General features: G+C 36.5%; 1 protein-coding gene across 3 annotated transcripts; it reads left to right on the forward strand.

Moving 5' to 3' along the window:
- The first annotated feature begins 790 nt into the window (after positions 1-790).
- On the forward strand, positions 791-18,353 carry LOC102217385 (prostaglandin D2 receptor 2-like). Of its 3 annotated transcripts, none has more exons than XM_023345586.1 (3): positions 791-834; positions 11,851-11,896; positions 14,899-18,353. In XM_023345586.1, the coding sequence occupies exon 3, from the start codon at positions 14,936-14,938 to the stop codon at positions 16,049-16,051; it is 1,116 nt and encodes a 371-aa protein (XP_023201354.1). In that variant the 5' UTR covers positions 791-834; positions 11,851-11,896; positions 14,899-14,935; the 3' UTR covers positions 16,052-18,353. The 3 variants fall into 3 exon arrangements, with proteins under 3 accessions (XP_023201354.1, XP_014329951.1, XP_023201355.1); XM_014474465.2 differs by lacking the exon at positions 791-834 and adding an exon at positions 6,159-6,489; XM_023345587.1 differs by lacking the exon at positions 791-834 and adding an exon at positions 9,820-10,519.
- The last annotated feature ends 16 nt before the right edge of the window (positions 18,354-18,369 follow it).

Here is an 18,369-nt window from a genome sequence, read left to right on the forward strand (position 1 = left end):
GGGGGCAGAAAGAGAGTAAACAATAAAAATTTCCCCATGTTCAACTTTTTCTCGGCCCAATTCCGATCTGAGCCACTTCATATCATGTCCTGTAGTTTTTAAAGCATCTGCTGTCTGATTGGTAATGTCCCATTTTATCCGACTTTTACGTTATTGACGTCAGACGCACCTTTCAGTTTTGCACCAGAAGAAGTCAGAGGCGGGAAATTCATGTATCTTCCTAAAATAATGGCTTCCTTTTTGCCAAAAGTGATCTTGAATAAATAAATAAATTAATAATAATAATTATCACCTCAATCTTTCCACAATATATTTTAGGAAAAGAAAAAAAAAATCCAATTTAAGCTAAACATCTAAATTGAGTATTGCCACCTGCTGGGTGAATGTGGCCATTGATTTTACTGCTGTGCATCTAACCAGATTACTTTAGAGTAAAAAATATATTGCAAATTCTTTATCACAATAAGACTGTACTCAATGTGTGTATTAATCAATATATCATTAATTATATATTAATATATAAAAAATACTCTTAATTGTTAATAAGCATTTCAATAAATGAATTACAGGTTTACAGATCCAACAGAAACTAGATGCCTCATTTTCTCATAAACTATATGTACAAAAACAGTTGTTGATGTATTGATGTAGACCTGTCTTCTTTTTTTCTAAGCAGAAAACCGAACATTTGATTGTTGGTTTTTGTAAAAAGTTTTCCAACATATGATTTGGGGAACTGAAACTAGAGCCGATACGGCTGATTAAGAAAGGAATCAGTTTGCAGACGGTCCTTTTCCTCTGTTGAGTCATGAGCTCACACTGCTGAAACGAACGGTAGGGGAAAACTTTGCTTTCTCACAAATTTTCTCAGAAGTATTTTACATTTCTTCACTTCTGACGGGTTATAATAGTTTATCAAATGGAGGATCTGCTGCATGGCGGTTTAGAGTAAATTAATATCTGTCATACTGTGCATTCAGTCTCTGTGTTTCATGGTATCTGAGTAAAACAGTGAAACTCTTGAACATTTTGAACATAGACGTTAATAAATAAAACAGTAAAGTGCCGTGAATTTAGTGGAAAACTTAACTAAACTCATCTTTGTTTGCTCAGTGCCAACATTATATGTCAGAGCCAAGAGATTTGAATAATCCAGAGTTTTCTCTGGTGAGCTAAATTACCAGTACACTGCAAAAACACAAAAAACTACCAAGTAATTTTAGTTTCTAGTGCAAATATCTAAGTAAACTTAGAATAAGACAAAACTACCCCATGAATACCTTTTCAGCAAGATATAGGAACTTATTTTAAGTTAGTAATTTCTTAATTTTGATGGGGAAATTATTTGTTCCATTCGCAGATTATTTCACTGAAAATAAGAAATTTTTCTCATGTTTTAAGTGAAATAATTTACAACTGCAATAAGTATTTTTTTCATCAATATTAAGGATTTATTGACTCTAAACAAGCTTCTCTATCTTGTTGAAAAGTTACTTATATGTTAGTTTTGTCTTATTTCAAGTGAACTAAGATGTTTGCACTGGAATCTAAACCAGAAATACTTGGTAGTTTATATATTTATTTTTTGCAGTGTGGGTTAATATTGTGAAACTGCTTGAGGTGAAAAATTATACATCAGGCGCAGTGGTTATTAATTTAATCTCCTCATCTTCACTCAATAATTCTCATTATGAATTTGAATCTAAGTCAGAAAAACTTCAGGAATCAGAAGTTTGAGCAGTTTTTCATTTATAGGACGTTAAACTGTAATAAAGCCCAACAACAAAAGATTTGCACAAAGTTAGTTGTGTAATTAATTAAATTAGACTACTAAATGCAGTAATTAAAGGATATTACATATTTACACTGCCAAGTGTTTTCATTGTTAAGTCAAAAGAACGCACAGGCTAATAAAATAATAATAAAAAAACAAAAAATTAGGCAAATAAAGTTACCCAGTTTTGAAGGAAACTAATGTTTGATCCAGAATGTAAAAATGATTTTGCATGTTTGCTGTATTGAAAGAAATTTGCAGAAATTTATTCTCACTTGTAAAAACAGAGTCAGAATGCTTTCTATATTTAATCAAGTTTAATAAATTAAATAAAAGCTTATTTGTGTGCATGAAAGTCAGTTTTTCAGTAAAATAGTCTCGATAAACATGGTTAAAATATTAGTTTTAATTAGTTTCGTATCATTATGTTGGTGAAAATGATACCCAGAGTAAAAATATAAATTCTCCTTCTACCTTTCCTGCCGTTTAATATCAACAGTCAATTCATTTTTATTTCAGTTAAAAAATCACAACCAAATGAACATTTTGTGTATTTTGTGAGATCTGGGCCAGCGGGTTGCAGCTGCAGTGAGGTTTGCATCGTCAGGGCTCCAGGTTTTACTCTGCAGTTCACTGGGACACAAGGCAACGCAGCAGAAATGATTCCTCAAACAACTGGACAAAAGAAAAAAGAGGAAATGAGCAATTTCTTCTGAAATCGTTTTTAATTTTATAATAGTAATTCTGAAAAGTGATGACACAGCGTTTCTGAGATGTAGTTCTTAACGCAGCGAAGGAAACACCTGAATAATAAAGACTTTCTATAAAGGTAAGTTTATTTATGTAGCACATTTTCATCCACAAGGCAATACAAAATGATTTACAGGAATTAAAAGGAAATACAAACAAAATAACAAACCAAAGGAAGAAAAATAATCTAATGTTGATCCAAAGTAAATAATCTAGATAATCTTATTCAGGGTTGATAAATAACCATAAGTAAGTATCTCTGGTCTAATTCCTTTTCTGGTTTTCTGGTCTAAAGTAGTTGCTAAGTTTCTAAGTTTGTTCTAATTCCTTTTCTGGGCTGCAATAATAGGCGTCTCTCTGCATAATAATCTAAAAAAATAACCTAATATTGATCTAAATAGTGAGTACAGTTTCTAAAATATAAGCTAAAGAGTGACTAATAATCTAGTAAACTAGAGTCTCTAGAGTCTGTCACAAATGTGTTGATAAGCCAGGAATCTGCAAGCTCCAAACAGCAGAAATCCTGTGATCATGAATAAACTGTCAGGTGTGTAAACCGCTGGGTTTGTAAACCGCCGGGTGTGTATCCTGCCAGGTGTGTAAACCGCAGGACAGCAGGGCTCTCCTGTGGCCAGTCTTCTCGTCGAGAAAATTTCATCCACTGCATTGAGAGACCGGTTGGCCAGATCCATAATTTGTAGATTTGGAAGATGTGCAGAAAAAAGCTCCAAAAATAGAGAAAAAGACAAAAACCAGAGCAAGCAGGGCAGGGAGGGAGCAGAGAAAAAATGCGTCATAAGTCGAGTTTATTTGTGTTGCACATTTCAGAAACAACACAGTTCAAAATGCTTTACATCATGAAAATATACAAATATACTATTTATGAAGTAAGTAAACATATTTTGTGGAATACCATCATAAAAATCATCAATAAGCATCAAATATATTGATTAATGTTTAATTTATGATGTTTTGAAATCAGCTCTAATCAGGTGGGTTTTTGGTCTAGATTTAGAGGAACTCAGTGTTTCGCTTGTTTTGCAGTTTTCTGGAAGTTTGTTCCAGATTTGTGGTGCATAGAAGCTGAATGCTGCTTCTCCATGTTTGGTTCTGATTCTGGGGACGCCGAGCAGAACCAGAACCAGAAGACCTGGGCGGTCTGGAAGGTTGCTATGACAACCGCAGATCTTTAAAGTATTTTATAAGTATATATAAGTATCACTTTCATTTTGGGCCATTTCACAAATTTGAATGTTCTTAAAGGGCCGGTTGTGCCAGAATATGTTAATAAAACCAATTAAACTGTTAAAATATCAACAAATAGCTGTTCCTCCAGGATGTTGTTTTGCAGTCAAAATTGCAGATTTTGTGGTGACAATTTAGAAATGTTTGCAAGATGTTAAATTGATCACCAAGTCACTTAAACTCAATGTTTTTGACCAATTTTGAGAGAAATTTGCTGTAAAATCAGAACAAAACTTGGAGATTTGTTGATCTTGTGTGAATTTTGCAGATTTGTAGAAAACTGGAGGGATTTATTGATGCCATCTGGAGTCTAGAGGGCCACATAAAAAGCCACGGCGGGCCAGATTTGGCCCCCGGGCCTTGAGTTTGACAGATGTTCCTCTAGATTGTTCCTCTTTAAGATAATAACTTCAGTTCTGTTTTTATTGAGGTAAAAAAAAACTTTATGATACTTCATTTTCAGCGCTTGAATGGCTTCGTGGTCCCCTGGAGACATTGTAACAGATTTGTGTATCATCTGCATAGTTTTATAACTTTTCTGCTGGAGTAAAAATAGTTGGAAGTAATGCTGCGCCTCCCTCAGCGATTCTCAAAAACGTTTGACAAACTGCTGCTAAAGTTTACGGCATTAATGAAAATCCTTAGTCACAATTCATACAGAGAACAGCGCAAAGAAGGTTCTGTGAAATGCTTCCTGTTTAAAACTTAGAAAATGAGTTTGTTTTAACTCTTCTCTGCTAAGTGTACGGTGGGCTACATGATGTTCTGGTGGGTTTTTATTCAAACTTCAGCTCTCTAGGGATCTCCTATTTGAATAGCAGGAAAAAACAAGCGAACGCTTCTTATTTTTCCTGTGAGCATGTCAAGGTTGGATTAGATTTCCTCTCTGCGTTCCTGTGTATTTTTTCTTTTTTAAAATTGCTTTTCATCTTTTGGAGATTTGCACAAGCTGCTCACGCCTGTGAGAAATTGTTTTCTCTTGTGCATTTAGTGAGGGCCAGTTAACATCTTAGGTAAGTCTCATTTTTCTCTGCGGCAAGAAATGCAGACATATAAAGCTGGAAGTTCAGGTTAAATATGGAGAGTCATGTTTCCTTTGGGTGAAAGAATTACAAAACCATTTGGGTTGATTTTACTGTCTGGAAGGAAAGGAGAGCAGAAGTGAGACGTGTTTCCGCTTTGCACTGCTCTTTCTTTGTAGTGACTGGTGTTTTCCAGTGGAAGCCAAACACAAACCAATATAAGTGGTTTTTTCTGTTTTTAAAGAATCTTACAGCTCACCTCAAACTATGGACAGCCATTTAAAGTTGGAACTAAACAATTATGGAAATGATTGTTGTTTTATATGAAAATGGAAAGCTAAAGATGAACTTTTCATGACGTCACAGTTAATAGAAATATATGTGTTCAGACGTGTGTTTAATTTGAGAACATTATGGAGCGTTTTCTGCAGCATCTTTTTTTATATATATATATATATAAATTTTAGTTAGGAAGTGATAATGTAGCTAAAACATAAATGTGCTGTACCAGACTATAGCATAAACTAATTTGCATCTGCAGCAGGTCCAAACTCAAACCGTGGTAGTAACATAAGACGGGTTTTGTGATGTACGCCTTGGTTTTGGACATGCGCCATGTTACCAAATCATGGCATATGTCATCATGCAAGCCATGGCGTACGCCACAAAAGCCGTGAGATGTGTCATGGAAGAAAAATAATTTGGTTGTGAATTGATTTTAAAACAAAATTATGCTTATCAATAAATTAAGCATGTAATATTTTAATGAAACAAAGTGGCAGCTTTTTTTTTTGACAGTTTTCTAACCATTTTCAGTTATTTTTTTGTTTATTCCCAGCAACAAAAATAAGAACTTCCTTCAAAGAAATGCTTCTTCTATTATCCAGGTTTAAAACAATAAATATGCTCTATTTTTTATTTTTAAGTAGAAACTTGCTGGACATTCATTTACTATGAAATTAAAAGAAAACGCGGCTAATTAAAAAAAGAAAATTGTGCCTAATGCTTTCTATTATGGAATAATTAAGTTTATCACTGATGAAAAGTTTCGCCTAGAGTGCCAAGTTTGTAGCGGTCTTGAACTACAATTTTCGATGGCCGCACAGAATTGGTCCAAGCTCCACAAATGGCCCCCAACCCTCACTTTGGACACCCCTGCCTGATTAAAAGTCATCTAGAAAGAATATAACAAACACTGAGCAGGAAAGGAGGAAAATGATAATTCTCTGGTCACTTAAAAATATCAATTAAGAAGAATTTTTATCCATAATATGAGAATGTCAATGTTTAGATCAAGCTGGATATGTAGAGATGGGGTGAGATGGAGGCAGGTTAGCAGCTGTGGCGCCCCCTGGGGGCTACTCCAGGGGTTGCGGTCATTAAACATCTGCACCGAAATTAGAGTTCAAGAGCTGAACGTCTGAGCTGAACAGCAGAAATAATGATTTCTGCAGCAATTTCTCCTGACATTCCTCACTTCTCTCCAGGCAGGAAGATCTCCTCTTACCTATGAATCAACTGTTGGAAAAACATGGAGAAAAAAAAAACACATTTTCCCCTCGTTTTCCCTTCAGTAGAATCTTTATTTGGATGATCAGCAAGTTTTGAGGAAACGCCTGTTTTTTTAACATGAACCCGCAGACAGTCTGAAGCGGAAAGACCCGATTCCTCCAACTTTCATCGCACCGAGTTTTTGCAGTAAGTAAAACTTTAACTTGCTTCATCCGAGGGGACATTTAGCTTTACTTTATTTGCGCTACATGCCAAATAGCTCATATTTACAGCTGTTTTACTGCTGGTATTTTATGCTGTGTTATTAATTATCTCACGGTCATAAAATGTTGTGAAAGAGGCTGGAATCTGTTGACTCCATTTCTACAAATCTCGGCTGTTTCTGTGGAGTTTGCGTGTTTTCTTACTGCATGCGTGTCACCGTGACATCCTTCCACATTCCTCTGTATATTGCTCGGTGTAAGCGTGTGTGTAGCTTTCTGCAGTGGCGGCTCTCGGATAACTGAGGGTGAAGAGGGGCCCCAAATTCTGCGCCCCCCCAAAATCACCTCTGAACAGTGTTGGTGTTGTTTTGAATTTATCACCCTAGAAACATACAAAAATCCACGATGGAGTTTGTTATTTATTACCAGAATATTAGCATAATAAAAACATCAACTTACAAGAAAAAACATACTTGTAATGATAAAAACTTCAGTAAATAGAAAATACAATTAATCAACCAATCCAGTTGATCTGTGTAGCACATTTTGGCAACAAAGCAGTTAAGTTGCTCTGTTAAAAAGCTATAAAAACACCATGGAGTTACCAATTGAGAAACCAGTAACAAATGTTACATTTTGCTGACTGCCATCATCAAAATCATCAACAAACATCAGATATGTTGGTCAATGTTCCGTTTAATATGGTTCAAAAGCAAATCTAAACAACACTACAAGTGACGTCACACTTCAAGGAGCTTTGTAGCTGACGGCCATCTTGGTAGGTACCATAACTCACTGTCATGGCGGCTGCTAACATGTTATTTTTGCCCAGTCTCTCATTAAGTAGAATAAAATAAATAACCCTGAACAAACTACAGATCAATGGTTCCCATTCGGCAGTTGATGGCAGATAGCAGTTGTTGTAACACAGCTGACATTAATTTTAACGATTTAAAAAATAGACACAAAACATAGAAAAATCAAACATGGAACTCTGCATACAATTAAATGTGTCTGAAATGTACTGTACTTCAAAACTGGATACTGCTTAAGAGATAACAGACCACAGTTTCAAACGGCAACAGAAAACAGGCGGAGGAGCTGACAGCTACTGGTTGCTACGGTAACCACCAACTGCCAAAAAGCAGGGTAAACAAAACTTATACAGCAATAAAATGAGGAGAAAATAACTTCTTGACTAGGCAAATTTTATTTGAAGAGTAAATAAACCAATTTGGACAAACTTCACATCGATAATAATGTTTTTAAATAAAAATATAAATATGTAGATGGATTGGTGTTTTCTCAAACGTCTCCACATATGGCGCTAACAATGTTGCTTTATTAAAGTCAGAGTAAGTGCAGCTGCTTCGCTGTGCTGGGGGAGAAGACCAAAGTTCAACAGCCTGCAGACAGTCACAGTGTACTGAGTAGAGAAATTAAAGGGTAGTGGCTAATTCCTATCCTGCATTGTGTAAAAGCACTTATAGTCAGTAAGTGCTGCAGTTTATACCCCAAAATAAACTGCAGCACGCCTCAAAGCAGCCTGCAGACAGTAACAGCGTCTGCAGGCTGACAGTGACTGAGAGAAATTAAAGGGTAGTGGCTAATTCCTGTTCTGCATTGTGTAAGAGCACTTACAGTCAGCAAGTGCTGCAGTTTTATATCCCAAAATAAACTGCAGCATGCCTCAAAGCAGAAGTAAAGCCTTCAAATGTTCTTTCTCATTAACACTTAATTCTTATGCTTATGACATTTATTCAATGGAAAGTAAAATAATCTACATTTGGAAGAAAACAAAGTACCTCAGAAAGGCAACAGTCCTAGTGGTGTCATTACACCCACCCAACAGCAGGTGGCAGTGTGATTCCCACACTTCATCCAGCCCAAAAGGTTTTTTTTTAACCAACAGGTTAATGTAAGGGACTGTCAATACTCGTCTGTGATCATGTAGATGTCTTGCTGTACTTCATGTTTCCTAACTTCTTGAAGTCTTTAAAGTTGCGACACAGCATAAGCCAAAGTGCAACGGAGAAATGTCATCATCGAGTCTGCTCGTTTTCAACTGACTGCAAGTCACGAACTGCAGCAGTGCTTTCAGATTACACCACAAAACCATTGTTAGAGCAGCTTCTATCAAAATGCATATCACTGGAAAACTAGCCGGTGCATCAGTGAACGTGAGGACTGAACTTCATCTCTGCCTTGTGTTGTATGTCCTGTTCAGATTCCCTCTTACTCTGACACACCTTCACTCCTTATGTGGCTTTCTGTTTGTTGAGTCAACGTGATATTTATAGTGTGAATCTACTGGGTATCAATCAATTAAATCTATTTATTAAAATGCTAATGCTTTGTGTTGCACCTAGCATTTATCATTATGATAACATTTTTATTTAGCAGTAAAAATCTCAAATAAATCCTTTTTTTAATCTTTCCATCTGCATTAACTGTCTGTGCAGATGAGCCACATTTGTACCGTTCTTGACTTGCAGGCTCTGATTAGCTGCCAGCCTGTTAAAGTCACTCTGGTTAGCTTTTAGCCTAAATTTTATTAGCTGTTAGCTTGACTTTGATTAGCTGCTAGTCTAATTCAGATTAACAGCTAGTCTGAATTTGATTAGCTGTTAGCTTGACCCTGATTTACTGTAAACTTCATCGTGATTAGCTGCTAGCCTGACTTTTATTATCAGGTAACCTGACTTTGATTAGCTGTTAGCTTGATTCTGATTTACGGTAAACTTCACTCTGATTAATATTTGTCTTAGAAGAGTTTTTTTTTTAAATATATTTTTGTCAAATACGGTGGTATTGCTATCATACGTACACAAATCAAAATGCAAATAAATGTTTTGGGGTTTTTTGCACAATCTTAACAGATTGTACAAAAAAAAACATCACATTACTCCATATGTACACACACACACACACACACACACACACACACACACACACACACACACACACACACACACTGATTCATGGAGCAACATGGGATTTAGTGTTTTCCAAGGATTCAAATGTAATCAAACTCACTACAGTTCCCAACCAGGCTACAGTTCCCAAGTTTACTTGTAGTGATGTGCTGATTGTTACGAGCTATTCCGAGTTTTGAAACAAAACCTTACAAAAACTGTTAAACCATAACTTAAAGGGTAAAAAGCAGAAGCTGAACTGAGAAGTGCTGCTGTGAGAAAGTAGTGGTGACCCAGTCAAGTCCCTGTGGAGCTCCCATCTAGCAACTTATAGACGAATCCACCTAGATCAAATACTGAATTCATGTCAATCAGCTCCTGAGAAACCCTGTTGTAAATTTTAAAAGCAGTCTAGTAATGATAGAACGTAAAAATGCCAACTTAGCAGAAAGCAGCAAAGATGCTCAGACCATAACGGCTAGCTGGATCAAAATCAAGAAACTTGAGCTACTCATCGATTCTTCAGCAGAAACTTTGCATTCTTGCAATTACACAACTCAAGTAACACCTTTGGTGATGCATCAGCACTCGGGTTGACAAACAAATTTCTGTGGTTGAATATTTTCTGACATCAGCATCTTCGTAGCGTTGCTTGTCTCCAGTAGAAGAAAAACAACACATTGCCTCAATCCTGTTTTTGGAACGAAGCAATTCGTTCGATTTCTGCACAAATTCATGCAATCAGTTTTTAAACAAACCCTTGACCTTTGCACAGAAATGGTCAAGAGTATTTGAAGTGAACTTTTGAGCAGCTTCAGAAAAGAACAAAACATTGAGATCAGTATCAACAGGAAGTGGAATTAGTGTGAAACATATTCTTAAAATTACTTTGAATTTCTTTTTATACCCATCCTGCTTCAGCTCAAACAGTTCTAGTTTCTTCTTGAACGTACTCGACTCTTGGCTCCACGTCTTCTGTGACAATTTTGTTCCTCTTGAGGTTTTTAGACTTCCTATTGCTTTACATATTTACACCCATTGCGAGTATCAGTCGCTGCATCACTCTGTAGCAGGCGCTGCAGCAAACACAGCTCACCGGTGAGGCATTTTAATTGATATGACTTAATTTAATTTTTACCTGCATGACGAGCTTGAGGCGACTCTTTCTTCCCCACGAACAAAAATATGCTCATTTTTTATTTGCAGTATTTAGTATGCATATTTTTCTCTTGCTTATTTGTGTTCGTAGAAAGTATTTAGCAATATTTTTATCTGTTATTATTTTTTGACTTTTTTTCAGGCATTCTTGCAGACAGCTAAAAATGTTTGCTACTGTGCTTGTGACAATAAAAGGTTGAACTTGAACACTTATGTGAAAACAAATGGGATGACAGCTAAATATTCGTCCTGGTGTCGTTAATAGGCCTGAACTTTGAAAAATGCATCCTGGAAATGAGACTATAGTACGTATTTATTTATTTTGGACAGAAAAAATATAAAAAAACAGAAAAAAAATTAAAAATAAAGCTAATTATCATGCCAGTTTTACATTATTTGTTTGAATAGGAGCAGGTAGAAAATACAAACTCTTATGATTTCCAGCCCCTCTCAGAATCACTTATGAGGATAATTTCTATTTATTTCAATTAATTGTAGTTCAGACTTACATTTTTTTGTACTTTAATCTGGTTTACGCTGTAATAGTAGCAACACAATTAGCAGTCTGATCTGTTTAACATGTATATTTTTTCATAAATAGCTTCTCCTTGATATTTCGATGTGTGTTAACAGGAGATTTTTGAGACAAAAGGCGAGGCTGTTATATAAATTGCATTTCTTACTTTGTGGTCTGCCTGATACAAAACCTTGTTATGCTGTGAATAAATATTGAGAGGATGCGGGTAAAGTGAGAGATGAACATGTGAAGAGCTAGGGGACCAGCAGCTAATGAATTCATCAACTCTCCCCTCGGCTGCAGAGGATGCCAAGCCAGAGAAAACCTGCGGGAGACGAATGCATCATGCATTTTATCGTGGCAGACATCTGCTGTTTGGTTTATCGCAGCTGATTACTTTAATTTTTTAAGGAGGGACATAAAATATCCAAACATTTTGAATTTCAAAAAACAGAAGTTGAGTTGGGAAGTTGAATACAAAACCACGTCAGCAAGAAAAAGAACAAATGTCCTACTTTCCTTCCTCTACCCAACCACTTTTGTCTATCAAATATAATCGTAAATAAACTGAGGCTTGTGGTTTCGACCCCACACAATGTGCACAGCCTGCAAGGCTTTGTACGTTTCTGCAGAAACTAATCCCCCTCTTAAAGCTGAGACTAAAAACCTAAAAAACTAAATGTTGTGGTTTGCAGAGGTAGTGATTAACCACATTCGTTGAGCGAACATCACAGCTTATGTTTTATCTTCACAGCGACTGGATCAGCCTCATCCCAACCCAGATCATTCATTTTTACTCTGTAAGTATCACAACTAAGTGAAATAAACGATTTTACAAAGAATACAGACAACATTCAGTAATTTCTTTCATTTGTGTGTCATTTATAGCAACAATCATTATTATTTTTATTATCATTTCTTAATTCTGGCCCAAAGTTGTCCATCATTCATCGGGTTATTTTGGTAGATGCTATTTCCTGTCCATGTTTTGTTCATTCAAAGTTGAGATCAGGATAACAAAGCCGCTTGTGAAACACCAAGCTGAAGGTTAAATATTATCTGAAATTAAGAACGGATAACATCTCTGATGAAGTCATTCCTGTGGTTTCTATACCTATACCACATCTCTGCCTCGCTTTATTTTAGTATAGAATATATATAACCTATAGAATATATATAAGCTATAGAATATATTTGGTAACATTTATTTGAAGGGGTGTGTGTAACCGGGTTCTGCTTCACTCCACTGTACCAGGCCGGCCCAAGTTACCCCTCGACTCTGCGTTGTGTAGATTTTTTTTTAATGAAGACGAGGAGTTTCTGGGTGATCAGGCAGTTTATTTCCTGAATAAAAACATATCGGGGTTCGAATCAGTGCAACGGCTCAGCTTCACTCAGCACACTATGACAGAGCGTCATGTTAGCTTTTAACTTAGCACACGAAGTGTTTTACAATATTAACAAAACTAAAAGTACAAAAATTGGTGCCAGGCAAACATCTAGTAAATAGTCACTACACACCATTTGTCTAAGTTAGTAAAAATGATGTTTTATTATGTTGCTAACACTTTTCTACACTTTGTGCTGAAGAATGCAACTCACCTCTCGTGCAGCTTTCACAGACTGGCACTGAGTACAGGGGCCAGCAACATTTAACCAGCCACACAGAGAGGGGGCGCTATTTCCCCATTGCACTGATACATAGAAAGCAAGTGGGATTCTACAACCTAAAACTAAACACTGTTATATGTGCATAAGACTGACATAATACTGTCATAAATCTGATATAACCCCAGTTATGAACATGAAGGAGTCTTTATAATCGGTTATGACTGTTGCCAGGAAGTTTCCTTCGGTAAATAATGACACTTTTAATGCAAAGTTGACTCTTTTAATGGACTTTTAATGCAAGTTTTAATACAACTTTACTTTAAAAAGTCATTATTTATGGAGTCACACGTCATGACAACAGTTATAAAGACTCTTTCATGTGTTAACGTGTTATGTCATGTTTATTACAGTGTTATTTCAGTTTTCTTCTTATTTCAGAGTTTGGTAGTAACTAGTTACATTTACTTGAGTAAGTTTTTTGAAAAAAAAAAAGAAGTACTTTTAGGAGTATTTTTACTACAATCTACTTTTTACTTTTACTTGAGTAACTTTATTATGAAGTATTTCTACTCTTACTTGAGTAAAATTTCTGGATTTTCTACCCACTGAATGAAAAACAAACATGTTTTAACCCAAAACTCACCAGACGCAGAAACACATCTGTAGTTTATGTTAAAGTTTCTTAAGATGTTTTTTATTGAAATAAACTGATTTGGAAACATTTTATTTAGCTGATTTTGTTATTTTTTGTTACTTATATGAATTATTGTAATTTTGATCTTTAAAATACCAAAATTTCCACTTAACTATATTTTGGTCCGTGTGATGATGTAATTTTTAAATATTAAATGATTGATAATTTGATCAGTTTCTCAGTACTTGTATAGACTTTTTACCAAATACTTGAGTAATTTCCTGGACGGCTACTTTTTACTCTTACTTCAGTAAAAATATGTTGAAATAGTACTACTTTTACTGGCGTACATTGTTTTTTGGATACTCTGTCCCCCTCTGACTGTTCTTATTTCTAAATTAACTCAATAATAGAATTGGATACAGTCACAGCAAAAAAAGAAAGTACACCCTCTTTCAGTTTTAGAGCTTAGAGCTACATGGTGCGACTCTACAGCAATGCATTCTGGGAACAGAAACATGTGACCTTAGTGATACAGAACTTTTACGTTTTATTATTGTATTATTAATATCAAGTAATACGAAAATCATTCAAATTATATCTGCTCTTAAAAGACTACAACCCTCTAGCGTTAATTTAATTTTGAGATTATAATTTACATGTTTTGAAATACCTTTAGATATTCTATTTATTTTTATATCCTGTTCTCTACTGTCCATGTTTTATTTAGTTTCTGTTTGAAAAAACATCATTGGGGAGAAAAAGGTAGAAAACAAGGAGAGGAAATGGAACTGCTGCATAAACAGTCTTCCCCCCTTCAAAATAAGAGCATGAATATAAATGTTTAACTACCTGAAAAACTCTTAATAGTCTTAAAACTTCAACACAGATGTCAAACTTCGTGTTTGTTTGCCTAGAAAGTCTGGTTTGTTTGAGCGATGAACTCTGGTCTCTCTACAAACCTAGCTCTTGATTCGGTCGAAGTGAACTCTGGTGCGATTCAAAGGCATATGTGAATGCCAAGTTGGCCGGAGACCGCTCCAAAACCAGAAACTACCGAGCAGGGCATTCTGGGTAAATACAACCAAAACAAACACGTGAGTCTAGCAACAGCAGGAGAATTGACTTGTGGTCTTTTACCAAATAGAGAAATCCTACAACAGCTAAAATCCGACGTTACTCCATTTGTTTACATTTTGTGAAGAAGGACGTTTCTCTCTGTGTCTTCGTCTGCGGCTTTTGTGTCGTTTCATTCAGTGCTTCTTGGTGCAGGTGACAGGGAAAGCAGGTTGCTCAAAGTGTGGTGAGAAAATGAGCTGCAGCAGCTGAAAATGTAGCAATGTTGGAATTTTGATCGAACGAAGTCTACCGGACTATCAGGTGTAAAAACACCCTTAGCTAGGCAGAAGACAATGGATGCATTTTTACTATAACTATAAATCTAAAACTTGTACGGACTGTATTCAGAAGTAATGCAAGCTTATTTTTGTCACATAATCTATAGCTTAAACTATGTGACCACTTCTCGTGATTAATTACTTGTGTTTTTTATTTTAGAGTTCTTGGAAATTCCAACTAATCTCTTCCTTCCAAGATGGCCTGCCTTCCTCCCAACAACTCTGTTATACCAAGCCAAACGTGTGTTGCACAAAACCTGACCTCAATGAGCATTTTTACCGCCTCTCTCATTGGAATAGTGTCTGTCATCGGCATCATAGAAAACCTCCTCATCCTGGCAGTAGTGGGCTTCCGTGTCAGTCGCTCCATCATCAGCATCTGGATACTGAACCTGGCAGCGTCGGACCTCCTGGCCACATTTACCTTGCCCTTCTTCAGTCTCTACCATGCCTGCGGAGCGTCCTGGATCCTGGGTTCGACCTTCTGCCGCATCTATTCCTCTGTCTTTTTCCTCAATATGTTTGTCAGCGCCTTCCTGCTGGCCGCCATTTCTCTGGACCGCTGCCTGGTGGTGGTGCGACCCGTTTGGGCTCAAAACTACCGAAGCACACAGCTGGTGGGGAAGATTTGTTGTGTGATTTGGGCCTTAGCTGTACTCTTCACTATCCCTTTCTTTATGTTCCGTGACACCATCACCCTTGGAAAAGGCAAGTGTCTGTGCTACTACAGTTACTCCCAGTATCTCCCAAGCGAACCCTTTGACCTTAAAGCTCTATGTAGGCAGCGCAAAGTGGGTTTGGCTTTTATGAAGCTGTTTTTTGCCTTCCTGATTCCTCTCACAATCATCATTCTCAGCTATGTCGTCGTGAATTCCAGCTTAGCACAAAGAGGTTGTCGCAGATCTTTCCGATTTGTTCGACTTGTGATAGCTGTGGTGGTGACCTTTGTCCTCTGCTGGGCTCCGTACCACCTTTTCATTGTTATAGAAGTGATGGCTCCCAAAGACAGTTCTGCGAAGAAAGTAGCAACCAACGCCCTTGCGATCTCAGCAACGATTGGCTTCCTCAATAGTGTCCTCAACCCCATCCTATACGTCTTCAGCTGCCCTGACTTGTGTCGTAAAATCAAACATTCCCTCGGAGCGGTCATGGAGAGCGTCCTTGCCGAGGATCTGGCCGAGTTTGCACGGCGTCGCAGCACCGTTCGCAGCTCCATCAGCAACTCTGAATATTCCATGAAGAAGAAATACTCCGTTTCTGCGTTAAATCCGAAAGGCCAGGCGGAAAATGTCAGCACCTCAGATGAGATCTGAAATGTGAATTTTTAAAGATGAAAAGAAGAAACCACTCAATCTAGGCAACATACTGCACCTGATCTCAACATCTGTTTCAGAAAACAGCAACCTATGACGGACTTGTCATCTTTCAGTCGTTAAAGTTTCTTTCAACAACCTAGACGTTCTTGGAATCTCTTAGATCTTCAATCAGCAAGGTCTTTCTTTAGGCTGGTTGCTTTTTCACCCATCATTAGCACAGTTTCTTGCGATTTTACTCAGAAATGTTGATTGAAAAGCCTCTTAACTATGAATGAAGGCGCTGAAACTCAAGGATTGGCCCTGCCGTTTCAACAAACGACAGATGACTTCAAAATAGGCCAACAGGTATATTACATTTTATGACTCTAAGGGAGAGTTTAGATACCCTGTGGAGAAAAATTATTTTGGACACTTGTGTCTGTATTTCGTTCTTTAAGTCTTGACCAAGATCTCGTGACCATTGATGAGGATAGGAACGTAGATTGACCTGTAAATCAAGAACTTCACGTCACACCAATCCACCTATTCGTCTTCTGCTCTATTCCCTTATACTCATTCTTGTATAATGATCTGAAATATGTTAGCGACAAAAAAAGACACAAAAATACAATTACACACATGAGTGACTAATTACTTTTTTACATTATTATTGTTATGTACACTTTTAACCAAACTGTCTTCAATGTCAGACTCAGAATCTGTTGATTGTTCCTCATACAAGTTGAGAACATATGAGGGTTTTTTCAGTTTGTAAATTCAAAACTGTGGGACTTATGGAGCTAATTTGGGGCCATAAAGTTTGGTCCAAAGCAAACAAAAAAAGAAAAAGAAAAGCTCTGAAACTGAAAAAAATGTTTTGAAACTGGAAAAAAATTATGTGAAACTAAAGAAAATGTCCAAAATTACTGTTTAGATTCAAGTTTTTTTTCAGTTTCAGATCTTAAGTTTCATTTTTTCTCAATTTTGAACGAAATTATGGCACCAATTTAGTTCCATAGAGTTGATCTCGAACATTTGTTTTTCTCTGACTCTGTGGAAACCATTTCAGAAACATTGGATAACTATTGATGAAGACATTTTTAAAAACTTAACAAAACCTGCCCATATTTAGTGATGGTTTAAAACATTTTAATCATTATAGATGTGTGGAGTTTCTTACTTTTGTACTTTTTACTGTTAAAAGGAAAAAAAAAAGTTTATTTTGATACCTAATGGTGCCTCCGGTCTTGTACAGGATGTACTTAAATCTTTCATTATTATTGTACCGAAGAGAAACATCGTTCCATTTCCTCATTTTGTTTTGAATGTTTATTGGTTTGGTTTGCTGAGTCAAAACTACCATGTGCTTTTTTGTGTGTGTGTAGATGTATCATTATAGATCTTATCAGTGGTTGCTGGTGCTTATGCAATTGATTTTTTTCCATAAAGTTTCTTTCAAATAGATTGTCTTTTTGTAATGCATGGCTCAGAATCTGCCTGTAAATCTGCGTCATGTTATATTTCTGTGTGGTTTTTAGTGTTAAAAAGAAAATGTATAAATATATACTGTAAAAAATTAAAAAAGAAGAAACAGCAATGTGTTTCAATTAGAGATGATTCATTTTCTACACCAGCTTTATGGAAACGACCTTCATACTGATGTTTTTCACTGTGGGAGGAAATCAGAGTACATGGAGAAAACAGACATTTCTGCGGAGCTGAGATTGATGCCGTTGTGTTGCTGCGAGGCGACACAACGAATAACAGCACAACATTTCTGTTTTTAAGTACAACTGGAAACCGAAACATTTTAACTTTAAAATAAATCCGATAATGCAGCAGCAGAAGTTCATCTCTTACGCCAGTAAAATATCCTGAAAGTTTTTGAGTGGTCTAGTCAAAGTTTTAACATGGTGTATCCTTAAAGCTGCAGTATTTAACGTTTATAAAAATATACATATATATTTTACATATTTGTTGAAACTGTCATTATGTGGTGACAGTAGGACACAAATAATCAAGCTGCTCTGTCGTCTCTAAGTAGAAACAACCAATCAGAGCCTGGAGGCGGGGCTTAGTGCTGTCAATCAATCTCGTGCAGCTCTGCTCATCCCCCTCTAATGCAGCTTTTCCCCGTCAGCAGATCTTGTTATGAATGCTAGGCTAGTTAGCATGACGGCAGTTAAACTGTTTTCCTGTAACAGTAAATTGTTTCTCCGTCACTAGAACATTTGGCAGTGAGTACTTGAGGTTGATTGACAGCGCTAAGCCCCTCCTCCTGGCTCTGATTGGTTGTTTTTGGTGCATTTCTTCAGACAGCAATAGTTGGTCATGGA

This window comes from Xiphophorus maculatus, chromosome 14, assembly GCF_002775205.1.
Source record: "Xiphophorus maculatus strain JP 163 A chromosome 14, X_maculatus-5.0-male, whole genome shotgun sequence".
In the NCBI taxonomy this organism is placed as follows: Eukaryota; Metazoa; Chordata; class Actinopteri; order Cyprinodontiformes; family Poeciliidae; genus Xiphophorus; species Xiphophorus maculatus.